At 40.0% G+C, this 27,472-nt stretch overlaps 1 protein-coding gene across 1 annotated transcript; it reads right to left on the bottom strand.

The window, feature by feature from the left end:
• Positions 1-327: 327 nt before the first annotated feature.
• Positions 328-27,472, bottom strand: LOC122945199 (cytochrome P450 2K1-like). The gene is made up of 9 exons (XM_044304145.1): positions 27,261-27,472; positions 12,472-12,634; positions 11,177-11,326; positions 9,716-9,876; positions 7,997-8,170; positions 7,535-7,676; positions 4,017-4,204; positions 3,713-3,854; positions 328-2,965 (listed from the first exon to the last, which is right to left on the bottom strand). Exons 1-9 carry the CDS (start codon positions 27,453-27,455, stop codon positions 2,778-2,780), a joined length of 1,503 nt encoding a protein of 500 aa, XP_044160080.1. The 5' UTR covers positions 27,456-27,472; the 3' UTR covers positions 328-2,777.

Here is a 27,472-nt window from a genome sequence, read left to right as displayed (position 1 = left end):
AAAAGTAAGTGGTTGCCGAGAACCAGGATCATAATCATTGCAGCCCAGGCCTTGAAAAGAGTCACATCTACCTGAGAAGAGTCCTGGTTATTATAATCTCCTTCTCTTCGCCCATCTGCTGATGGTTGGCAGTTCTCTCCTAGGGAGAAAGGGAGAAAACTCGGTAGAAGACGGTCAGTCATCAGCAGGTGGGCAGAAGAGCAGGAATTCATGAATAACCAGGACTCTTCTCAGATGGTCATGACTCTTTTCCAGGCCCAGTCTGCCATGATTGTGATGTTGGTTCTCAGCAACCACTTACTTTTAACTTATAAATGACAGACCCCTGAAAACAACTCACCTGTCTCTACTTTATTTGGCCCGTTAGTATGGGCAGCACAAAGTTGATGACAGGTTCTCTTTAACACCGGAAGGTGTTTTTTTTTTTTACAATTTTGCAGATATTAGCGTATTCCTCACTATAACTGGTAATAAGTGACTGATTTGCTTTTGCCTTGAGTGTTCGTCTTTGTAGCAGGTTCCTCAGGGAATATTAATGTATTTCTTTCCAATGCTGCCTCCCATTGTATGGCTTTCTTATTAGATCATGTAGAGTATAATCTGGAGTGTAGCCTAGAGCTGATAGCAGCAGCCTCATCAACAAAAGACTCAATGGTGGAGCAATTGCGTTGTGCTCTCACCATTTCTCCTTTTGGTATATTACTCATTACATGTGTGGGATGACATGAAGTGGCTAGCAGTGTGGTATTCCCTGCAGTTTCTTTTCTATAAGTGGCAGAGGAAACTTTTGTTTTTGTGTCCTCTACATATAGTCGCAGATCTAAAAAGGAAATGGAACGTCGGCCATGGTTCTATGAATCTATGTTGCTGTTAAGATAATCTCCAAAAGGTGGTATGTCCGCTACATCACCTGACCATACAAAGAGCAGGTCATCGATATAACGTCCATACCACCTTATATTATGGAAAAAGGGATTATTAGTATCAAACTGAAAATTTCTCTCCCACCATGCCATAAAAATGTTTGCTATGGAGGGTGAAAATTTCGCCCCCAAAGAAACACCAGAAACCTGAAGAAAATATTTGAAATCTACTGAAATACAGACGAAATCCTGCTGCTCCAAAGTATAATTGCTATACCTTCCCAAAAACAATTTGAGAGCAGAAATTGCCAAATTGTGAGGAATGTTAGTATATAGTGAAACCACGTCGGCTGTGTTCCATGTGAAAACATCACACCATTCAAAGTCATGAAAAGATTGCAAAACTGTACGAGTATCTTTGAGGAAACCTGGTATAAGCTGCACTAAGGGTTGAAGGAGAGCGTCCACCCATGATAAGGTTATCGGGGAAGTTCCCTCGGGTTTCAAAGTCATGAAAAGATTGCAAAACTGTACGAGTATCTTTGAGGAAACCTGGTATAAGCTGCACTAAGGGTTGAAGGAGAGCGTCCACCCATTCTGAGAGGCTTTCAGAGAATGAATCTTTGAGGAAACCTGGTATAAGTTGCACTAAGGGTTGAAGGAGAGTGTCCACCATTCTGAGAGGCTTTCAGAGAATGAACCTATTCCTGCTACTGTTGGCCTCATAGGTGGTAGAAACTCTCCTTTATGTATCTTTGGCAGTGAATGGAATATCGATATTACAGGATGTTCAACAGAAATATATTCCAGTTCTTTCTTGCTCAGAATTCCACTTGAGAGACCCTGTTGCTTTTCCGAGGAGCATATACTGTTGTATCCTCCAACATTTTTAACACTTCTGATTTATAAATATACTTGTCCAAAATAACCACCGCTCCCCCCTTATCAGCTTCCTTGATGATTATGTCTGTTTTCCTTTCCAGGTCTCTCAGTGCATTGAATTTGTCCCACGTAAGGTTATCTCTTTTACTACTTGATGTAATATGTTTTTCCTGATTGTATGATGAATTCAATTTAGTTTTAGTTTTTTCATGGAGTGCACACAGATCCCTAAAAGCGATCCAGTGCAGGTGACCTAGATTGTATGGGATAAAAATCTTTGTTTTAAATGTGGCAGAAGAATTACATAATTCTGCTATCTCCCGCTCTGATCGCATGTCCTGTAAAAGGGAAATGTGTGCTAACTCCTGAAAATCAAAATGAAACATTGGTGCAATTGGGACCCTCCCATCATCATCGTCACATGCTGAAATATGCGGAGAATTCCCGCCGCCCACCCACTCAATTTTAATTTTTTTTAAGTGAGTTTACGAGCTAACCTATTCACATCAATAATCGTATAATGCAGATCAAAATGACATGTATCAGCACAATTTTCCCCTGCCCTACCTAATATGCTAAAGGTTTAAGATTTAAAACATTCGCTCAACGCGTTTCTGCGTGGAGATGGGCTGCCATGATTCCTAAGGAGCAATTAACAAAAATGCTGCCAGGTATTACATTTGCATGACCGCATTATAGCATGCGGGAATCAGTGCTATGATGGCCGTGCGCGGCCAGCAGAACGCCGAGCTGATATAATGTAGGCCCCTCCCCCCGGAGGTGTGTGCCGTCGCCACTATCTAATCGGGAGTGCGAGCGCATCAGCTGACACGCCCCCCCCGACTCAGCGCAGTGAAAGATGTGGCTTTACATCCCGGGAGGCGTGCGAACATAGCTGTTTTACCCTAAAATATGTGAAAATAACAATAAAAAACTACTACATAAAATCTGATATATATAAAATCTGATATATTATAAAATATAATCAACAGCAGCATTATCTTTTGTGTTGTCTTGCTTCTTTTGCATGCACTAATAGTTTAGCTTGGCACACGTCTTGTATGGTGTGGGGACCAATGTGAATCCAATGCTGGGAACAAGGCTCAAATCTTCTCTGGAAACTCCTGGTGGTGGATAGAAAGTAAATGCCTGAAGAAGTCCAGTGAAGAACAGGAAAAGTTCCATCTTGGCTAAGCTTTCCCCAGCACAAACTCTTTTTCCTGCAGAAACAGAATATAATTGAAAAATATGGGTTTCATGTCATTTTAAGATAAAAACATTAGTTTTGTAGGCAGGGGCGGATTGGCCAAAGTTTTTGGGGATGCATTTTATGCTGCTGACGGCAGTATTTTGTGATGAACTGTAATATTTGGCTCTGTTAGGGAGGTCTAATGTGCTCTCCAGTGCTGATGCTGATCTTCATGAAGAGGGGTACTTGAGGGTATGCATTGAAGGACATTTTTAACTATGGGTTCCTATTCCACGTGGTTGTAATTGGAAACTAAAATATTGATAAGATGTAAATATCATTCTGAAATACAACTAAATTAGGCATATTTCAGGTGCAGATTGCGGTGCAAAGGCTAGTTGTGGCGCAATCTGCAACTTCTCCCCATTCATGTCAGGTCAAAAATTCTGGGCGTGGAATGGGCGGTGACGGGGATGGGCCAAGCAGGCCGTCTCATTTACCATTTTCTACGCCTGTTTTAGGCTTTGAGCAAGGTCTAAATGTAAGACAGCTCAGAAGCTGTCTTACATTTAGAACTGACGCTGGATGCGCCGAATTATGAAGAGGACTGCACCTCTTTATAAATTTGGCATAACCACCATTGGCTTAGCGATTCTTTTAAGATCGGCGCCTAAAACGCCAGTCCTATAAAATGTGCCCCATTATTTCCATTGTTATTATAGTCATGAGGTCAGGGAAAGTTAACTGTGCAATTATTTATTTCATTGTCATTACAAACCTGCTGAGAAAGGCATAAATGCATCATTTCGGACAAATTTCCCATCTTTATCCAAAAAGTGATTGGGATTAAACTGATATGGAGTTTTCCATTGAGTCTTGTCATACAGAACTGATGTCAGCAATGGAATAACCTCTGTACCCTGTGAACAATAAATCATCAATAATCTTTTTTTTTTTACTATTTAATTTTCATTATCTGTAATTATTGGGATAGCAGTGGACCCCATTGCGGTCCCTTTCATTAACATTCATTGCATACTTGTTAGGAGGTACTGTAGGGTTATTTTCTTTACTAAACTCACTTTTGGGATGCAGTAACCCCGAAAATACACATCTTTTGGAGTCGTGTGTGACAGGTTCAGTGGAACAATATTGGCAAACCTTTGTAGTTCATGTATCACTGCATCAGTATAAGGCATTCTCTTTCTATCTTCTACTGTCGGCAACTGTCCTGGTTTAAGATGTGTTTTAATTTCATCCTGTACCCTCTCTGTAAAGCAAAAGCTAATTATTTTATTACATAGTGGCATATACTGGCACAATCATACCCAAAAATTTAATGTATGCATATAGTCTTCCACTGTAACATGTTAAGGGATAAGCTTCCATGTTTTTATTCAGTTCCATACTGCCTTCTTCAAATGAATAGGAAGCTATCCTATTGAAGTGAATGGGATGATGGAACTGTAATTACACCTGCTTGCTGTTGCAATATTGAAGTTGAGCAGGTAAACTGAGAACCGAACACAGCGGTTTTATGAGCACTGCGCTCTCTTTAAACATCTGATCAGTGGGAGTGCTGGCAGTTGGGTCCCTGACAATCAATATAGCCAAAGCAGAGAACCCCTTTAAAACACTGCTCTGCAGCTCCAGCACAAGCTTATCAATACACTAAACAAGCTCCGGAGTCCCCATATACAGGTCCTTCTAACAAAATTAGCATATTATGATAAAGTTCATTATTTTCTGTAATGTACTGATAAACATTAGACTTTCATATATTTTAGATTCATTACACACAACTGAAGTAGTTCAAGCCTTTTATTGTTTTAATATTGATGATTTTGGCATACAGCTCATGTCAACCCAAAATTCCTATCTCAAAATATTTGCATATCATGAAAAGCTTCTCTAAACGAGCTATTAACCTAATCATCTGAATCAACTAATTAACTCTAAACACCTGCAAAAGATTCCTGAGGCTTTTAAAAACTCCCAGCCTGGTTCATTATTCAAAACCGCAATCATGGGTAAGACTGCCGACCTGACTGCTGTCCAGAAGGCCATCATTGACACCCTCAAGCAAGAGGGTAAGACACAGAAAGAAATTTCTGAACGAATAGGCTGTTCCCAGAGTGCTGTATCAAGGCACCTCAGTGGGAAGTCTGTGGGAAGGAAAAAGTGTGGCAGAAAACGCTGCACAACGAGAAGAGGTGACCGGACCCTGAGGAAGATTGTGGAGAAGGACCGATTCCAGACCTTGGGGGACCTGCGGAAGCAGTGGACTGAGTCTGGAGTAGAAACATCCAGAGCCACCGTGTACAGACGTGTGCCGGAAATGGGCTACAGGTGCCGCATTCCCCAGGTCAAGCCACTTTTGAACCAGAAACAGCGGCAGAAGCGCCTGACCTGGGCTACAGAGAAGCAGCACTGGACTATTGCTCAGTGGTCCAAAGTACTTTTTTCGGATGAAAGCAAATTTTTAATGTCAGTGCCAGAGTCTGGAGGAAGACTGGGGAGAGGGAAATGCCAAAATGCCTGAAGTCCAGTGTCAAGTACCCACAGTCAGTGATGGTCTGGGGTGCCATGTCAGCTGCTGGTGTTGGTCCACTGTGTTTTATCAAGGGCAGGGTCAATGCAGCTAGCTATCAGGAGATTTTGGAGCACTTCATGCTTCCATCTGCTGAAAAGCTTTATGGAGATGCAGATTTCATTTTTCAGCACGACCTGGCACCTGCTCACAGTGCCAAAACCACTGGTAAATGGTTTACTGACCATGGTATTACTGTGCTCAATTGGCCTGCCAACTCTCCTGACCTGAACCCCATAGAGAATCTGTGGGATATTGGGAAGAGAAAGTTGAGAGACGCAAGACCCAACACTCTGGATGAGCTTAAGGCCGCTATCGAAGCATCCTGGGCCTCCATAACACCTCAGCAGTGCCACAGGCTGATTGCCTCCATGCCACGCCGCATTGAAGCAGTCATTTCTGCAAAAGGATTCCCGACCAAGTATTGAGTGCATAACTGAACATAATTATTTGAAGGTTGACTTTTTTTGTATTAAAAACACTTTTCTTTTATTGGTCGGGTGAAATATGCTAATTTTTTTAGATAGGAATTTTGGGTTTTCATGAGCTGTATGCCAAAATCATCAATATTAAAACAATAAAAGGCTTGAACTACTTCAGTTGTGTGTAATGAATCTAAAATATATGAAAGTCTAATGTTTATTAGTACATTACAGAAAATAATGAACTTTATCACAATATGCAATTTTTTTTAGAAGGACCTGTATATGAGGTCCCAACTCTCTTCATCCATTCGGATGATTGACAGTTTTCTTCCTTCTTGAGTTTAGCTGTATTGCAAGTTATGGTTGCTAGATCTCTGGAGAGGAGTCCTTTATTCTGATTGCCATGTTTGGAGTTGGGAAGACTTCTTCCTTCTGGACTAACATTGCAGACTAATATGGCTAAACAAGATGGACTTATGTATTGTTTCATCCTTTAAAGTGATGTTACTATGTTAGCAAAAAGCCAAATGCTCCACCAAAAACACACATACTGTATATCCACTGTACATGGTGGTGACCTGGAACATTTTGAAATGTAGACAATACAGTATAAGGAACAAGTCTACACTGGAATGGCCTCATTCTAAATGATAAATTGTGGCCCGACCTGAAAAAACTGTGAAACCTCTTCGAGTTCACCACCAAAAAATGTATTGATAAATGGTCTTTTAGAAAATGATCTTCTCAATAAAGATGGCCAATATACTATGCATGGAATATGTCACAGTAAATCTAGTCAAGAAAAAGGGGTGCTCTTATCAAAGAGGTGTTGTTTGGAGAGGTTTCGCCTTTGTTCATTCATAGTCTAAGACTATTTTCACATCTGCGATGCTTTGTCCGGTTTTGAGATCCAGCACAGGCTCTCCAAACCACTGCTCAACTCATCAGTTTTGTCCCCAATCATTGTCAATGGGGACAAAACTGAAAGTACTGGAACGGAGTGCACTAGAATGCATTCCGTTCCGGTTTGTCGCTTTCCCATGCAGGACACAAAACTGCTGCAAGCATGGGAAACTGAAGAAGCCAGTCCTTGGTGCTGGAGCATTTTTTTTTTTGGACACAAAAAACGAATTTGGCACCCATTGATTTACAATGGTTTTAGTGCAGGTTTCTTAATTTTTTATATAATACAATAGATGCATTCTGAACGGATACAGCCGGTTGTATTATTATAATGGAAGCGTTTTGCTGTGGTTTTGAAGATCCCATGCCGGATCTCAAAACCGGACAGCAAAAACGCAGATGTGACAGTAGCCTTGGATAACTTTTGGGAATACAAATATGCAAAGCTGGAGCAGATTCGCCAACTGAAGTCATAATGACCAAAGGTGACTTTACTGACCTGTATGAGGTAATTACATATGCATTCAGTTTTTTATCTTTATGTTTTTTTCCCATATTAATTCACACCAATTCAAAACCACAAAAAGGCAAGTAAATGAGAAGAGGACTATTAGAGTAACTGGAAGCTTCATATAGTAATATTCAATCATCAACAATTACTATCTAGCAACAGTTACGGTACTTTGAATCTCCGGGTACTTCATCATCAACAAAATTCCCCAGCGGATCGTTGTAGATGTAGTTTCAGTCCCAGCGGCGAAAAGATCCAGGACTGCAGAAATCAGATTCTCCTCATCAAAATATGTTTTAGTTTTTGTTGATTCCTGAAAACACATCACATGAATATTCTACATGTTACTCACTATCCATAGCCGGTTCCATTTCCAAAACTGTATAGTAAATTCTTTGCATCAAACTAATAAAAACCTATCTCCTCTGCTTTTATGGGATCTTTACCTCTTATGTTTTTTTGTTTTTTTACAGGAAACTGTAAGGTTTTAAGTGTAATTTCCTCATGATTCTTCAAGCACAAAGGACTAAGGCTATACAGCATGGGCCGATATTTGTGAGGTGATGGTAATGTCGATCTATTAACGTTAGATTGTGCTGACATGCACTACTATGGGAATCAAACATAACTCACCTGTTCCTGTTTCATAAGATATGCATCGATGTATCCGGTGATGTCATTGGCACTGAACTCTACTCTTCGTTTCTTTACAAAGTTTAGAATAAAATCTTTTAGATTTCGTATGTTCTGCATTACTTTGTTGTGCAGGCCCAGAAGTGATCCAATGAAGGGATAATAATTATAAAGCTGTTGGAATAAATAGATTTTATTGTAAAAAAAATACAGACCTGTTTAATAAAATGTGTCTTTTGGAGCAAGCAATAAGTCAAGCTGCCTTCAGATATAGAGCACATCAGTAGCACAGATTTTTAATTTTCTAAGTTGTCAAATTTTATTTTTAAAGGAGTTGTCTGGGTTCAGGGATGAGCCCAGATACCAGCCGTTCTTTATTCTTTTTTAAATTTTTTTGTTGTGCAACATGTACATTGGTATGTATGTTCTCCCCATTTTGCTCGGGTTTCCTGTGATTCTCCCACATCAAAAAAGCATATTGATCTGCAGACATATAAAATTGTTTTCAGTATGTATTTGGGTGAGAGGCAGGAAAATTAGATTGTAAGCTACATATGGCAATCTCTGTAGTATATGTGGTTGCTATAGCATATGTGGTTGCCATATATTCAGCAGGAAAACCACCGACCTGGACCTAAAATAGTTGGTTACGTGTCTAAAGAAATCATGTAGACCAATTATAAGTAAAAAGGCACAAAATCTTTATTGACCAATTCCCATAAAAGCACAATAAAAAGTACCACAAAAAAACATAAATAATAAAAATTGCATATAAGCAACAGGTAAATACATACCTAAAGGGTCTATCTGGCCAGTATTTATTTATTTTGTTTACAAATGAAAGAAACAAAATGATCAAAATGGCATTAAATAAAAAATGGATACTCACCTCGGTGATCACCTGCTCAATTCCAATACTACCCAGGTCCCCGATTGTCTTTAAATCATCCCTCAGCCAAAAACTGTCTGCAGAGGTAACTGCCAGAGTCAGTGATTGATCTAAGTGGTCTTTTCCTGTGTATCAGGAGGGGCCAGTAAGTAGAGACTAGAAGGCAGGGGACCAGAAAAGTGAGAACATATATTTATTTATTTTTTTGGTCGTTTTGAACCTTAAAAAAAAAAATCACTGGCCAGACAACACCTTAAAATTTATTTATTTCTTCAATGAATTTTACAAATTTTATTTGACCTACAAGGCACTACAAGGTGTAAGGTCAGAAGGGTCCACCAGAGCACCAGAGGAGCCTCTGGTAAGCCTGTCTCTGAAACCATAGTGGGCCCCCAAGTTTCAGGAGAAAATTCCCATTTGGAGCTGCCTTTGGAACTAATCACTTACCGCTAGGGTTTATTTCTTTGATTAAAAACCTTTTAGACTTTTTTGTTTTTATATAGAGATTGGGCCGCTAAGAATAATTTCCTCTGGTGGGCCCAAGGAATCCCAGCCGTCCGAAACTGACAAGGTGAAATCTAATATTCTTCGTATATGGTAAAGTGAACATTCTTCCATTCATAATACACCTAGACCAGTGATGGCTAACCTCCGGCACTCCAGCTGAGGTGAATCTACAACTTCCATTCATTTCTATGGAGTTATGAGAACAGGCAAGCGTGCATCTTGGGAGTTGTAGTTTTACTACAGCTGGTGTGCCGGAGGTTAGCCATCACAGACCTAGACCAATGCTAAAACACTGAATACATAACATCAGTAAGTTTTCTTACCGCCACTTTGCGAGTACCAACCAGTTTGGCATTTTCATCTAACAATCTGATTAATTTTTTAAATGTTGGGTCACCATACTCAAACCTGTTCCCAAAGATAATCGAGCAGATTACATTGGATACTGCACTGTTTACTAACAGGTGTGGATTGAACGGTTTGCCTAGAATAATAAAAATATAGAAATCATATAAAAAGAGTGAAAAAGATTATATTCTATGAAATGTCATTACTGTTAATTTATGACAGAAGGGTTCTTCTCCAACCTCCATAGCTAATCTGTAGCAAATCTCCAAAGTGCTGCATGCAGATTTTGTTGCGGATTTGCAGCAGACTTCAACTTTATAATGTATCCACAATGAACAGTATAAACAAGCTGAAGATGTGAAAATCCTAACAGCAAACAATAAATGGAAAAATCTGCTACATGTGAATGCGGTTTTGTAGCACTGTATTGTATATCTGTTGCAGATTCTCAATTTGGGGTCGATAGTTACTGTACATATGTCCATCAAGTTCTACATTTCTTGATCATCTAACTGTAAGATTAATTAGAACACCCAAGGCCAATTATTAGTAGATAAGCAGTTGGTCTTTTTTTTAAATGCTGACCTAGTATCTGCCATTACTACCTCTTGGGGTAGTGCATTCCATAGTCTGACTGCTGTAACTATAAAGAATCCTTTCCCGAATTTGTGCCCAAATTATTTTTAGACCAGAGTCTACACATAATGAATGATCCCCTGGTCCTTTGAACAGGTCTTAGATCAAAAGAATAATGTGCCAGTATTCACCACATGTTTTTATTCAATTAAATGAGATCAACTCTAAAGGTCTACTCCAAGCTGAATAATCTAAATTTTACCATTTAATAGTCTAGTCTCCTACCTTTTAACCCTCCTCAGCATTCCCATATCTTTTTTAGACCTTGTTCACATTTCCGTGTCCGTTTGAGGTCCATGTAAAAATTCATTCATATTTCATCCGTGAAGATGTCCGTGAAGGATCCATGTTTTGTCCGTGTATCTGTTTTTCGCCATCTGTATTCCATGGACACTGCTCAGCTGAAAATTAATTTCCAGAGCATGTCCTATCAGTGGTCAGTGACTAACCGGCCAAACACAGATGCCATCATGGACCAAAGTAGTGCATGTCTCCTTGATACTTTCACTTACCCACGATCAGTAAAAAAAATACTGATGTGTGAACAAACATATTAACTTCAATTGGTACGTGTGCCGTCCACAGAAAATGCGGACAGCACTCGTCAGTGAAAAATGAAAATGTGAATCCCATATTCAAGCTAAGTAAGTCACTATTTTCTGTGCAAATGGAACTATCAAATATAGAAGGTGGAATATGTATGTGTATGTTTGGCCCACAATCCCAGCAAAACTCAGTTCATGCCTTTGAATTTGGGAAGTGTATACAGAGGGTAAGATTGGTATAGGCATATATTTTACCATTGTGAGATTTAAAGCTTTCTGTAAGGACAATTACTTCATCTTGAATTTTGTCTTCTACGGATTTCTTCCCCATTCCAAAGTCTCGAAGTGTTGATAATGTGAACCTCCTCATAGATTTCCATAGTTCTCCATTGGAAAATATTACACCTGAAATATATTTATATGTGAGCAAGGAACTATAAAACTTATAAGATATAACTAGAGATGAGCGAATTTCATATTTTGAAATTCGTTCACGCTTTGTTTGGAAGAGCAAAAGAAAGATAGGTAAATAAAACAGAGTAAGGAATGAAAAGGAAGAAGAATGCTGATAAAAGGGCAAGAGAATGTAGATGAAAAATAAGAAAAGAGAAAGAAAAGTAAAGTAGAATTATGATGAAGAAGTAGAAGGAACATAAGAAAGAAAAAGGAAGAAGAAAGAAAATGTTGACAATGATGAAGCAGAGGGAACGAAAACTAAAAGAAGCTGTGTAAGAAAAAAGGAAAAGGTAGAATAAAGTAAGTAGAATAATGATGATGAAGAAGAAGTAGTAGAGGAAGGAAACGAAATAAAGAAAATTAAAAAAGAGGAAGTGAGGAAGAAATAAAAGAAAGGGAGAAATAATTAAATTGACAGTGATGGAAAAGAAGGACGAAAAAGGGAGAAGTAGAAAGTAGGTAATAAAATGAAGAAAGAGAAAGAGGAAAGTAGAATGAAGGTGTTGATGTAGTAGAGAGAAGAAGGAAAAGGAAGATGATAAAGAAGTTAAGAAGAAAAAGGAAATAGAGTGAAGTTAATGGTAATAATGAACTAGAGGAAGAAAAAATTAGATGAAAGTGAAGGAAGGGGAAAATTTGAAAGAAAAAAAGATAGAAAAACAAAATGGAAGAAAAATGAAGTTAATGAATGTAGAGTGACAATGACCACTGTTGCTTTCTATTTGCATTTATTATGCAATTCATTTAAAAAAATTGGTCAGATGTTTGGAGTGTTCTCCTTGTGGCCAACATTTTCAGTTTAGGTGTGGCTTTATCTGAGACACGTGTACATCGTGGCCAATGTCAGGTCACAACTGGCTATATTGTGTTAGGGTCACAACATTTAAAACATTTTACGTAAGATCTGTAGGATGTTCCTCTTCAGGGCGGTTCTTTTCCTATTTACAGTATTTGCACAAAATTCTTTAATTCTTTAATTAGCAGGATCAGCAACAGTTACTAGAGTATCTAAAAGTAGATTGCTATATATCCTACTCTAATAATGAGCTTCTGCAGATGACTTGTAGGATTCATGGAAAGTACAATATAATTACCATGTCTGTTGAAGGCTAAGTCAAATATTGGAGTATTTGCTCTTTCTCCAAAATCTTCAGCTCGGGTGACAAGTGCTTCCTTCACAGCCTTATATCCAGAAAGTACCACTAATTTTCTGGGTCCTACATGCAGAGTATAGATTTCCCCATATTTCTCAGACAGCTGCAAAATATAATAATTTTATTTAAACATAAATTTATATGAATTGTTTTCCATAAAGATTAAATTGGAGTCCACAAAGTGTGGGATGAATGCAGTATGTATTCAGCATGCCATATGTATATAATCTCGAGGGCTTCATCAAGGTAACAAAGCCTTTGTGCAGTTGTCCCTTGTTCCCTTTACTAGGTTGGAGGAATATAGGGTCATACATTGCTCAAACAACACCGTACACTACCCAGATTACAGTGCCCCTGCAATGCATATGATCCAAAAATACATTCCCATGAATGTCTATCACCTAGCTGGCTTAAACAAATATAGTTAGGATATTGTAGTCAACTTTGGCTCACACAGCATACTTAGATGTTTAGGTCACTTATACACCTCTGTACAGCTGCTAGTGACATTTTACTAGCATTTAGGGAAAAAAATGCAAGAATTGGTCACCCCCTCTTTAAATGGAATGTATCACTTATACCCTTTTAATAATTAAAACCATATACTGATATATTTGTTTTTTCTAATCAGTATTTTATTTTCTAATTGTAGTTTTTATTTTCAATTCTCTGCACAAGATTATGAGGGTAGCCACCTTACCAGAGCTGCTTCTTAGAGATATGCTATACAGCAACCACATGGACCATTGAAACCTGTAATCTGGAGATGACTCATTGACTCCTATAGGAGAGTGTTGTGGCTATCCTCTGTGACCTGTGCAGAAGTCATTGTGCAGGGAGGGAGAGGAGGGGAGCTGCGATCATCACCTGTTGTGAATGTTGGATCCTGAGTTATCTATAATACAGTAGGTTATATCTGTTACTGTAGTCCTGCCTTGAATGATATTGAGATGACTACTGAAAAGTAATATTTACAGATGAGGAAGTGTCATCCTATTAGAAGGCTTAATGGGCAGAGTGAAAACTGCTGAATTTCCAGATTGTTTAACTATAGGTACTGACATGGAATTTTAAAAATTGACAAATTCCTAAAACTACAGATGTACCATGGTTAGCACTCCTGCTGTTAACTCAAATTTCTTAACTCATTTCATTATCTTGAGACAAAAGCCATTGAAAAGCAATTGAAGGTGTTTGCTTAGATTAGATAACCAAAATCAGAAAAAAGGAGTGCTAACCATGTGACATCTGTATACTATGCTAAAAATGTTATTCAAGCAAAAGGTCATTTTCAGACTATACATTTGAGGCAAGATACTGTGTTTGGTGTCATCATGCACCTGAGATAATACTCCTAGAGCTGCCAAGAGACACTGAAAAGTGGTACATGGCAAAAGATACACTCAATAGTCCTTAAGGCCAGTAAGCACGGACTATAGAGAAAGGGACTAAATCTAGAGATCTCAAAGCCAGAAGATGACATTCATGGTGCTCAGGGGACTGTAACACCTCCTTTGTTCTAAATATTGATGAGGGTCCAAGTAACAATTTTCCCTTTAAACAATGGACGCTTAGGGAAATGTATCATCCTGTATCATTGTGGCTTTTTGGGCAATTTCAGCCCTGTTTGCCACTTTTTCAAACAGCAGAGGGAGTGGGTGGGGAGTGGGTGGTGTGAGATCTGACATAGATAGCCCTGCACATTTATTATGCTCTACCTCTCAAAACTAATATAGATTTTACTTAAACTCTTTACCACCCTCCCTTGCTGGTGTAAATTTCAGTTCTGGAGCAAAGGCCTACACAAATGTGGCACATCTGACGCCAGCGGGGGATAGATTAGGACCAGTGTGTAAACTATCTTAATAAATGTTCCCCTTACCCTTTCATGACCGGGATTAAAAAAGGCCTGAATGTCCAGGCAATTTTTTTCGTGATTTTGTGCACGTGGTGGTTTAGTGACCCTAACTTTTTTATTTGCTGGATTATCAAAATAATTTTTGCAATGTTTTTTACTTGACATGTATGACTTTTAATTAGCATTTTATAGAGTTTTTTAGATATTTTTTATTTTTAAATGTTAAAACTGACACAAAAATTAATTATTACAATGGGTTGTATGATGATGGTTTTGTTATATAACATGTATAAGTTTGAATAAATGGGACAGATATGGTAATGTTTCCGTTAGCAATTGCATAAATCATTTTTTTTATTTGTATTTATTTATTTTTACTTACATTTTAATTTATTTTTGGCACATAATATGTTCCCCTGGAGGTCATTAGAAGATCTTTGGAGGACACTTCCTTTTTTTTTTTTTTTCACTGTTTCCACAGGAGCCCCAGTTATAGGGGAAAACAGCCCCCTGAGGGGATAATACACACAGACAGAGCTGATCAAGGTTATCTTAGACCCTGCAGCTCTGGTCCTGCCCCAAGACACCCAGTGGTCATGTGACCGTTGGGACTAACAGAGGAAGCGTGCGAGCCGCTCCTCCACGATCTCCTACTGGCACAGGAGAAGGCAAGGACAGTGCAAATTCACAGGCATTCTTTACGGGAAACTGTAAATATTATATAGGCTGAAGCCTTTGGAGTCCTGTCAATGATGTGCACAAGCTCAATAGTCCTCCATATTCATGAGCAGAGAAGCTACAGCTGAACCCCCCTCCTCCCTATGTCCAGTTTACTCTTATATTTCATGATAAATTTTCTGAGGGCACATGAGTGGAAAAGTGGTACTGCAGGTCTCTAAAAGGCGAGGAACATCAAACATTAATAATTCCAAGGTTTTATGTAATGGCATGTACTATTGATTCTTAACCATTGAGCTGTCTTATGTACCTGTTCACTGATCCGATGCAAACACACCTTCATTAAGAAGATTTAAAAGCAGCAAATAATCTACAGTCTGATGAAACTCTGCAAAGCACGTGAGTTGTTTGCTATGAATAAGCAAATTCCCTGAGGATTGGATTCATACCAATTTTTGTAGAGTTTAACTGCGGTCACGACTGTAAATAGGGACACTGATAATAAACTACGTAGGCATATCAAATGTCTATGTGTTTTGCCCCCAAAGTCTTTTCAGATGTTAAATATTAACTATCCTCCAATTCAGGAATCTTTTCTGGTCCGAGGGCCACATTATCTGACCGAACCTCTCCCAAGGGCCAGCCACAATGAAATGTAAAGGGATGTTATCATCTGAGACCCAAAAAAGTATGCTAGGTGCCAGTTCCACCTACCAGGAGAATGGGTGCCCTGTTTTCCCCATTGACTCTCCATTGTAGTTTATGTGAGTTGCTAAAACAGCTGAGTGATTCACTTACTTCCATGCATGGCCACCTTTCCACCTCATCTTCGTCTTTCACTAGTGGCTAGAAATGAATTTGATTTGGACGCTTTGCAGATTTTTTATATATGCTGGCCTGCAGGCAGAGTGTATCTCGATGTAGATGAATGTGCATTGCAGCAACATGGATAGCTAGTTCTTTTAGGTAGTGAAACAGTTACTGTGCGTCAGTATGACAGGCAAGTCTCATATAGTAGATGGAGGTATGCATCGTCGGGCAGGCCACCAACAGTCCTAACTAACCACTAACTAAACCAAAAGAAAAGCATACAGCAGTCTTTAGTAAATAAAAAAACAATGTACGCCCCAGCAAGACCTGTGTTCCAATGACTCTTTAGTGGTACAAAAGAAGGACATGGAGGCAGTGCCAATTATATAGTGGTTAAAAAAAAGTTTATTTTAAGCCATGTGGCAGTGCAAACACATGCTTTTGATTTACTTATATTAGCTGTAAAATGATTGTGCGTCACTATTAGGCTTAGGCTTAGGTTCACACTTCACTTGTTTGGTCAGTTACGGGTGAAAAACACAGAACAGGTGCAGATCTTTTCATGATACCTTATCTAAGAGTAGGATTGGCTCCTGATTTTGGCTCACCATACAGTAACCGTTGGAATTAACCGACCAAATAACTGAAGTGTGATCTCGACCTTACAGGTCAATGTTAACATCAGGTATAATGTACTTAAAGGGGCTGTCCGAGTAATATCTATATATGTTACGGTGGCTTATAACATTATTAAAAATACATTTGTTTCTGAACGGCCGATGGGACCAGGCTCCCGCGGTGACATCTCGTGTACAGGCTTCTCCCTGCCTTAGGGAGTGGCCCGGCTCTGTACACGAAACTTCAGAGCCTTGTGTGCCCGCCCCCCTCTCTCTCCTCTGGCATGCGCGATCCTTATCAGTGCCGGCAACGGGGCGGAAAGAGTAAGGGCTTCCTTCTGCACTAAAACTAGGAAGGACAAGAGCTGAAGGGAGGAAGGGAGCTGCTCGTTACAGGAGCGGTACTCGGTGCTGTCTGCCAGGTTTGCCATCTTGGCTGACTGCTCTTGTCTGGAACTCACTTACTATGAGCTGATAAAACACCTGATGATGTCTCCCAAGGTGCCGATGATATACTGCCAGTCTTCTTCTTCCTAGTCATGCCAAGCAGTGCCAGGATCGGTAAGTGTGTGCGCAGATTACTGTTGGGTGGCTGGAACTCCATACTCATGCCACCTCACACCACCATGCAGAAGCAATGCCCAGTGACCCAGAAACAAATGTTTTTACACACAGTGAATGCTGTTTAAAAATAAACACCACCCCCAAATAAAATGGCAGAATTGTGTTTTTCTCTTTTCCACCCCACAAAAAACTTTTTTAAAGTTTTTCAGTACACTGGCCCAGATTAATTTATTTATAGGTTAGACAAATATAGCTTAGATATAGATATAGCTTAGATACATATAGTTGTCATATAGCTTAGATACATATAACTGTCATATAGCTTAGATACATATAGCTGTCATATAGCTTAGATACATATGGTTGTCATATAGCTTAGATACATATGGTTGTCATATAGCTTAGATACATATAGCTGTCATATAGCTTAGATACATATAGCTGTCATATAGCTTAAATAAATATACTGGCCAGCACTGCAGACAAGGCAGAAAAGCGGAGTGCCAGCAGCTACGGAAGCGATCCAACATCCAAATAAATATAGGAATGAGAAATTTCACGGCACTTCCAAAAATAAATAGTGTGTTTATTACACCAGACGCGACGGTTCGGTCCTCTCTATGAAACCTTTTTCAAGCAATAACCTCATATAGCTTAGATACATATAGCTGTCATATACAGTTGCAAGAAAAAGTATGTGAACCCTTTGTCACAACAATAGACAATCACAGTCTGCTTAACCTAATAACACACAAAGAATTAAATGTTACCATGTTTTTATTGAACACACCATGTAAACATTCACAGTGCAGGTGGAAAAAGTATGTGAACCCTCGGATTTAATAACTGGTTGAACCTCCTTTGGCAGCAATAACTTCAACCAAACGTTTCCTGTAGTTGCAGATCAGATGTGCACAATGGTCAGGAGTAATTCTTTACCATTCCTCTTTACAGAACTGTTTCAGTTCAGCAATATTCTTGGGATGTCTGGTGTGAATCGCTTTCTTGAGGTCATGCCACAGCATCTCAATCGGGTTGAGGTCAGGACTCCGACTGGGCCACTCCAGAAGGCATATTTTCTTCTGTTTAAGTAATTCTGTTGTTGATTTACTTCTATGCTTTGGGTCGTTGTCCTGTTGCAACATCCATCTTCTGTTTAGCTTCAGCTGGTGGACAAATGGCCTTAAGTTCTCCTGCAAAATGTCTTGATAAACTTGGGAATTCATTTTTCCTTCGATGATAGCAATCCGTCCAGGCCCTGACGCAGCAAAGCAGCCCCAAACCATGATGCCCCCACCACCATACTTCACAGTTGGGATGAGGTTTTGATGTTGGTGTGCTGTGCTTCTTTTTTTCTACACATAGTGTTGTGTGTTTTTTCCAAAAAACTCAACTTTGGTTTCATCTGTCCACAGAATATTTTGCCAGTACTGCTGTGGAACATCTAGGTGCTCTTGTGCAAACTGTAAACATGCAGCAATGTTTTTTTTTGGACAGCAGTGGCTTCCTCTGTGGTATGCTCCAATGAAATCCATTCGTGTTTAGTGTTTTACGTATCGTAGATTCGCTAACAGGGATGTTAGCATATGCCAGAGACTTTTGTAAGTCTTTAGCTGACACTCTAGGATTCTTCCCCACCTCATTGAGCAGTCTGTGCTGTGCTCTTGCAGTCATCTTTACAGGACGGCCACTCCTAGGGAGAGCAGCAGCAGTGCTGAACTTTCTCCATTTATAGACAATTTGTCTTACCGTGGACTGATGAACAGCAAGACTTTTGGAGATACTTTTATAACCCTTTCCAGCTTTATGCAAGTCAACAATTCTTAATCGTAGGTCTTCTGAGAGCTCTTTTGTGTGAGGCATCATTCACATCAGGCAATGCTTCTTGTGAAAAGCAAACCCAGAACTGGTGTGTGTTTTTATAGGGCAGGGCAGCTGTAACCAACACCTCCAATCTCAACTCATTGATTGGACTCCAGTTGGCTGACACATCACTCCAATTAGCTCTTGGAGATGTCATTAGTCTAGGGGTTCACATACTTTTTCCACCTGCACTGTGAATGTTTACATGGTGTGTTCAATAAAAACATGGTAACATTTAATTCTTTGTGTGTTATTAGGTTAAGCAGACTGTGATTGTCTATTGTTGTGACTTAGATGAAGATCAGATGACATTTTATGACCAATTTGTGCAGAAATCCATATCATTCCAAAGGGTTCACATACTTTTTCTTGCAATTGTAGCTTAGATAGAGGTAGGTGTCATATAGCTTATAAACATATAGCTGTCATATAGCTTAGATACATATAGTTGTCATATAGCTTAGATACATATAGCTGTCATATAGCTTAGATACATATGGTTGTCATATAGCTTAGAAACATATAGCTGTCATATAGCTTAGATACATATAGCTGTCATATAGCTTAGATACATATAGCTGTCTTATAGCTTAGATACATATAGTTGTCATATATCTTAGATACATATAGCTGTCATATAGCTTAGATACATGTAGCTGTCATATAGCTTAGATACATATAGCTGTCATATAGCTTAGATACATATGGCTGTCATATAGCTTAGAAACATATAGCTGTCATATAGCTTAGATAGATATAGCTTAGATATAGATATAGCTACATATAGCTTTTGCCTGTGTGAGCTAGGAGATGATCATGTGACAGTTTTTTTTTTATATGCAAAGTTAAGATGTGCAGAGCAGGGGGCGGGGAAGGGCAGATTATTCACACCCACAAATATTCATGAGGGAGGGCTCAGTCATTGTTGGTACACGCCCCCACAGCTTTGCTGCAGCATGTAAACAAAGCAATAATAACAGAGCCATGCAAAGGTGCAAGTATGGTTTTTTCTCTTAAGAAATCAAGCTAATGTATATGTATGTCCTGATGAGTTTTATACTCCCCCCCCCCCCATAACTCGAATTACCCCTTTAACTATGAAGTGGCCAAAGATTCTACTATTGAGTGAAATAGCTGTCTCATTTTACATAGTCTGCTGTTTCCACATAGACTGCTAACCTGTTCTGTTATCCACTGTTTCTACTAAAGTGAGAAAGAGCTGTCTCATTTCACTGTTTGTGGGGTGTCGACATTAATTGCTAGACAAGAGTATTTTCACACTTGCGGCAGAGGATTCCGGCAGGCAGTTCCGTTGCCGGAACTGTCCGCTGGATCTGGCAATACGGACACAAACTGATGGCATTTGTCAGACGGATCAGGATTCTGATCCGTATGACAAATGCATTGAAATGCCGGATCCATCTTTCCGGTGTCATCCAGAAAAACGGATCCGGCAGTTATTTTTTTTCTATTTTTTTTTCGGTTTGAGCATGGGCTGGATCCGGCATTAATGCATTTCAATGGGAAAAAAGTGTTCCGGAATTTTGGACGGAGATAAAACCGCAGCATGTTGTGGTATTATCTCCGTCCTGAAAAGTCAAAAAGACTGAACTGAAGACATCCTGATGCATACTGAACGGATTTCTCTCCATTCAGAATGCATGGGGATAAAACTGATCAGTTCTTTTCCGGTATTGAGCCCCTAGGATGGAACTCTATGCCGGAAAAGAATAATTCTAGTGTGAAAGTACCCTAACCTGTTCTGTTAGCCACTGATTCCACTAAAGTGGGAAAGAGCTTATTTTTCCCTTCTTCTGATCCGTCATAAGAACAACCCCCAAAAAATATATGGATCCTGTCTTTTGAGCATCAGCCTTCACGCGGTCACTATTTGGTCACTATTTGGTCACTAATTGATCAGTATTTGTAAGGCAGAAACAAGAGTGGGTCTGAAACAGAGATAACATGTGAAGGAAATATTCTGTGTTTTGGACCCACTCCTGCATTTGGCTTACAAATCAGGCTAAAAGATTTTATTGTCAGGGCCCACTCAACAGTATTATACAAAAACATTATATACCGTACAGTTACAGTATATACAGTTGCACTTGAGTTGGACGGCACTCCTGAAAAGTCCTTTTTTGCACGGTGCTCAGTGGTAATGTGAGATGATGTATAGTAAAAGGAGACCACGGCACTCGTTTTTCGTATATAAGAAAATTATTTTAATATTTTTGTTATTTTCATTTCATGATATAATTTTCATTTCATGATATTATTTCATCATTCAAAATTTCATTGTTTTTAAGCATCCAGGAATGCAAAAGACTTGGCCAACGTTTAACGTTTCGGTCCTTGTATGGGACCTTGATCACGGCCTTTGTCCGGGCTGCATGTTGCCTCCCCCAGCAGGCAACACATGCTCCCACACTATTGTCATTCTCGCTACTTGCACGCCTACAGAAGGACCTCTCCTCCAAATCTGGGCTGGCTAGTAGAGGCTGACTGTCCTAAATAATATCTTACTCCCTAAAAAGTTAAGCAGAGCCGGCGGCATGCATTGCTTGCCTGGCATAAGGAGCAGCAAAGAAAAGAGGCAGGTTCAGAACAAGTGAGGGCACAGAGATTTTCCCTGGGCCATGCCAACTAAGTGTAGTGTCAGATGAACCCATTGACTTCTGGCTGTGGGTGTCTGATGTCAGTTGAGATCAGTTGAAGACCGAGTCAACCATTCCAGGACAGCGGGATTGGTCGTCAAAACAAGTAGGCCCTGACAACAAAATCTTTTAGTCTTCCTCCTGGGTGGGCCCCTTCTTAAGTCGGGCCTCAAAGCAGCCACTTCCCATGCTACCCCTATAGCTACTCATGCTGTTGCCACCCCCCCCCCCCCACTCTGTGGGCCACTAGAGGCCCTGTTTGCCTTCATGACATCACTGTTTATTTTACCTTTCTTCTGATCCATCAGAAGAAATGAAAAACACTACTGATCCTATCTTTAGAGCATCCATAAGGCCTCGATCACACTGTCAGTATTTTGCATCAGGACCTCATCATGATTTGTAAGCCAAAAGCACGAGTGTGTCCAAAACACAGAATATTTCCTTCACATGTTATCTCTGTTTCGGAACCACTCCTGTTTTTGCCTTACAAATACTGATCAATTAGTGACCAAATACTGACCGCATGAAGGCTGATGCTCAAAAGACAGGATCCATTTTTTTTATTTTTTTGGGGTTGTTCTTATGACGGATCAGAAGAAGGGAAAAATAAGCGCTTTCCCACTTTAGTAGAATCAGTGTCTAACAGAACAGGTTATCTAGCAATTAATCATCATCCACTACTGTTTGCTCATCACTTATTTCACCCTCACCAGTCTCATGGCCACGTCCCTGGCCGCTGGCAACACATGCTCCCACGTGATTGTCATTCTCGCTACTTGCATGCCTACAGAAGGACCTCTCTTCCAAATCTGGGCTGGTTAGTAGATGCTGACTATCCTAAATAATATCTTACTCCCTGAAAAGTGAAGTAGAGCCGGCGGCATGCATTACTTGCCTGGCAGAAGGAGCAGCAAAGAAAAGAGGCAGGTTCAGAACAAGTGAGGGCACAGAGCTTTTTCCCGGGCCATGCCAACTAAGTGTGGTGTCAGATGAACCCATTGACTTTTGGCTGTGGGTGTCTGATGTCAGTTGAGATCAGTTGAAGACCGAGTCAACCATTCCAGGACAGCGGGATTGGTCGTCAAAACATGACCTTTGGATGACAGCGACGGCTCTGGTCTGTTTCTGCGGCTGCCGCTACCACCCCCTTCCCTCTGGTGCTACTTTTTCCGGCTCCAGCAACGTTTTTGCCCTTGCCCGTTCCTTTGGAGGGCCTGGAAACTACACTCACCTAAATAATTATTAGGAACACCATACTAATACGGTGTTGGACCCCCTTTTGCCTTCAGAACTGCCTTAATTCTACGTGGCATTGATTCAACAAGGTGCTGATAGCATTCTTTAGAAATGTTGGCCCATATTGATAGGATAGCATCTTGCAGTTGATGGAGATTTGAGGGATGCACATCCAGGGCACGAAGCTCCTGTTCCACCACATCCCAAAGATGCTCTATTGGGTTGAGATCTGGTGACTGTGGGGGCCATTTTAGTACAGTGAACTCATTGTCATGTTCAAGAAACCAATTTGAAATGATTCGAGCTTTGTGACATGGTGCATTATCCTGCTGGAAGTAGCCATCAGAGGATGGGTACTTGGTGGTCATGAAGGGATGGACATTGTCAGAAACAATGCTCAGGTAGCCCGTGGCATTTAAACGATGGCCAATTGGCACTAAGGGGCCTAAAGTGTGCCCATAAAACATCCCCCACCCCATTACACCACCACCACCAGCCTGCACAGTGGTAACAAGGCATGATGGATATATGTTCTCATTCTGTTTACGCCAAATTCGGACTCTACCATTTGAATGTCTCAACAGAAATCAAGACTCATCAGACCAGGCAACATTTTTCCAGTCTTCAACAGTCCAATTTTGGTGAGCTTGTGCAAATTGTAGCCTCTTTTTCCTATTTGTAGTAGAGATGAGTGGTACCCGGTGGGGTCTTCTGCTGTTGTAGCCCACCTTTCTTTCCCATTCTGACATTCAGTTTGGAGTTCAGGAGATTGTCTTGACCAGGACCACATCCCATTGCATTGGAGCAACTGCCATGTGATTGGTTGACTAGATAATCGCATTAATGAGAAATAGAACAGGTGTTACTAATAATTCTTTAGGTGAGTGTATCTGTTGGACATACTGTACAGTAACCGTAACTGTATATGTAAAATAAGTTATTCAATGTCAGCGTGGAAACTCCACTTAACAGTAGAACAAGACAGATTATTCACCCCCATTTGAGAGTCAAGGCGTAATAGAATTATTTATTAAACAAGGTGGACACCCCAATAACAGTAAAATTAGAAAGCTTATTCACCTTAATTTGAGAATCAAGGTCTAATGGAATTGCTTATCTATTTAACAAGGTGGACACCAGAATAACAGTTACCGGTAACTCTTTCCCGTTATTTTAGTAAACAGGGGTGCATCTTGTAGGCAGATAATACGGTAAATTACACAGCTTATTCACCCCAATTTGAAAATCAATGCCTAATGGAATTACTTCTCTTTAAAACAAGGTGGAAACCACAATAATAGTTAAATTACACTACTTATTCACCCCAATTCAAGAATCAAGACATAATAGAATTGTTTATCTTTTAAATAAGGTGGACACCCCAATAACAGTAAAATTAGACAGATTATTCACCCCAATTTGAGAATGAAGGCCTAATAAAATTACTTCTCTAGTAAACTAGGTGGAACCCCAACAACAATAGAACTAAAAAGCTTATTCACCCCAATTTGATAATCAAGGCCTAATGGAATGACTTCTTTATAAAACAAGGTAGAAACCTCAATAACAGTTAAATTACACTACTTATATACCCCAATTCAAGAATCAAGACATAATAGAATTGTTTATCTTTTAAACAAGGTGGACACCCCAATAACAGTAAAATTAGAAAGCTTGTTCACCCAGTTTGAGAATCAAGGCCTAATAGAATTACTTATCTAGTAAGCAAGATGGAACCCCAATAACAATACAACTCGAAATCTTATTCAACCCAATTTGAAAATCAAGGCCTAATAAAATTGCTTATCTATTAAACTAGGTGGACACCCCAATAACAGTAAAATTAGAAAGCTTATTCACCCCAATTTGAGAATCAAGGCCTAATGGAATTTTTTATCTATTGAACAAGGTGAACACCTGAGTAACATAAAAATTAGACAGCTAATTCACTATTGATCCCTTCAACGTCAGATTACAGTCCCTGCACTGTCCCCGCAGTCTCCCTATGCTCTCCCTACAGTGTGTAAAAACTCTCCCACCCATCTCCCTACACTGTCCCTGCACCCTCCCCATACAATATTCCACAATTAAAAGCTTTTAGCAACACCGTCCCTAGCGCTTGTCACATCTCTCCCTATGCTCTGCTCACAGTGGCTGGCTAGCTTCTGATTGGCTGTCTGCATGGCATTATGGGTGATCTTGCATTCCTGGGATTCTTACTTTCACTTTGTAACATGTGCAGCCAACATTTTAGAAAAAAATGATTCGTTACCACGATGCGCAAGGAGATTCAAATTTGTTGAAAATCACATTTTTCCTAAACTTTGGATCATATTCCACTTCAGAAGCTTCAATTCGCTTGACATTAGTAGTGCCACACAGGGGGCCAGGAGATTTCCATTTTGACAAAATAATGTGATAACCACATACTGGACCCTTCTTGAGCTGTCCCTGCTCCCGCATTATGTACTACTACTCTTTACTCTTTGGCAACACAATCTATGTTGAACTGTTATGCAACTGTTGCTGAGGACACACCGCCATTACATTCCACAAATCAGCATCTATTATATCTCGCTACTCCTAAGTGTCCCATGTAATTTGGATAAGAATGAATTACTGCCTATCAAGATGATAGTATAGGTATTGCCAATTCCTACTAAATCAACACACAGGACAAAAGTATACAAGTATACAGAGATTTAGTTACATCTCATTATCCTTAAATGAGTTGTGCAACAATGGGGGGAAGTTTTGGCAACCACTTCCACTTGGCCGGACCTGTAAAGGGTAGACTACCTATCTGCTTCCCGGCACTGGCTCTCGGCTCCTTTTCCTCCAGACCTGGGCTTCTCCACTGGGCTCCCTTGCTGTAAACATCCGGTTTGACATCACCGCAGCCAATCACTGGCCATGGCAGAGACCAAATCCCCTTACATCATGTTACCATTTGTCCTCAAGTCGTACAAGAAGTGATTCGCCACGAGTTTTTCTCATCCATTTGAAACATCATTGACATGTTCACGTACACAGTGTCAGAACAGCCTGAAAGTTTTTCACACATACCTCATAGAACATGTGCAAGTAAGAAGGTATATCATCTCAGCTGTGAGGCAGCTAAAGAAGTGCCAAATCCTATAATCAGGACTAGTTGCCATCTAGCCTCCACACCCTAAAAGCAGCAAGGACCTGTAGACAGGCCAGGTCTGTGACAGTGACCAGCAAGCCCGTTGTGCCAAACAAAGGAGCCTGACCTGCGAGCAATAGTTTGCCAAACTATAGGTCACAAGAACAAAGATACTGCAGCCTGTTATGGTCTGTGCAGAATGTGCAATACTATGCCATGAGCATGAGGTGAGGTAGCCTATACAGCAGTTACCTCCATCTTCACCGCTGCCACCTAGAAAAGACTCCAGCCCGAGTGTTAATTCTCATGGAAATTGGGTGCTTTGCAAGCCGAGGGAAAGCAAGCTGTTGCCTCTTAAAGTGACTGAATTATTGTTGCCTGTTGCCGCTAAGACGGTGCCCTCTCTATAACACTTTATAACTATATGCTCATTGCCCCATGTGAGAATATAAACTAAGTCTGTCGGCTCTTTCAAGATTGTTGTAACCATCAAGCTTGTTGTTCCACGTGAGACCAGTAAGCTAGAGTAGGAAGCCACAAACACTCAAGAGCCTAAAACATACAGTATTTAGTAAAAGTCTGACCCCCTTACAGTAGGACACACCACTTATCACACTACTACTGTTTTATAGATTGTGTAAAAAGAAATTGCAAAATGATTCTCTTTGCTAGCCAGCACTGGTATATAGCAACCTACCTGAGAATGTGTGTTGAGCAACTGATAAGAAGAGGGAGGCTTTATGATAATTAGCTTATTTCAGCTGCAGAGCAAGCCTTTTATGAGACCTATGGTATAGTGCCCTTAGAAACCGTAGTAAAGAACATAACAAATTCTAAATTAAAAACTTCATAATACACCAAAAACTATAAATTATAACATTATGTCACCATTAGGACATATAAACATGATAGAGGGGTCCCCCACTTAGGTCCAGCTTCTATGAGCCAGCGCAAAGAGCCAACGCAAACAGCATCTCTCTTTTGGGCACATATAGCTCGTTTATGTATTGCTATGTTGTCAGTATTAGGATATATGGATATCATAGAAGTGTGTGGGTCTTCCATTCAGGTCCACCCTCTATGCGCCAAAGCTAAGAGCCAACGGAAAAAGGAGTTCTCACTTGGACACATATAGCCTACTGATGTATTACAGGTAATGACAATTTCATAAATCCAGTTACCATTTTTAGGACAAAATGCACAGGAAATTTTTATTATCTTATCTTTCTGCCAATTATTAATCCATTACATCCTCTTTTCTATTCATCAACCCAACATCCACACTAATGTTCCCACTGAGGTTCCAAATTTCCTACCTCCATCAATGAGTTGTGTAGCCGATTGAGGTCCAACAGGTTAATGTTACCAATGAAAGGGAGAGGGGTAGGTCCAGGAGGCATGTTTGACGTGCTCTTCTTAGATCCATTCCTCCAGTAGATGAACAGTGCAACACAAATTACTAAATATATTAACACATCGACTCTAGTCAAAAAGTAGGCAATAAAAGCCATAGTGAAGCACGGTCAGG

Source organism: Bufo gargarizans, chromosome 8, assembly GCF_014858855.1.
Source record: "Bufo gargarizans isolate SCDJY-AF-19 chromosome 8, ASM1485885v1, whole genome shotgun sequence".
Classification (NCBI taxonomy): Eukaryota; Metazoa; Chordata; class Amphibia; order Anura; family Bufonidae; genus Bufo; species Bufo gargarizans.
Note: the sequence above shows the minus strand (reverse complement) of the source record. Positions and strands in the feature narration are given on the sequence as shown.

What these genes read in the sequence shown, in the direction of transcription:
- LOC122945199 (XM_044304145.1), bottom strand. Translation starts at nt 27,455, where the DNA reads ATGGCTTTTATTGCCTACTTTTTGACTAGAGTCGATGTGTTAATATAT. An exon ending in GAAGTACCCGGAGATTCAAA is followed by an intron (nt 4,205 to 7,534) that starts GTACCGTAACTG and finishes TTTGCTTTACAG; the next exon opens with AGAGGGTACAGGATGAAATT. An exon ending in GGGGTTACTGCATCCCAAAA is followed by an intron (nt 3,855 to 4,016) that starts GTGAGTTTAGTA and finishes TATTGTTCACAG; the next exon opens with GGTACAGAGGTTATTCCATT.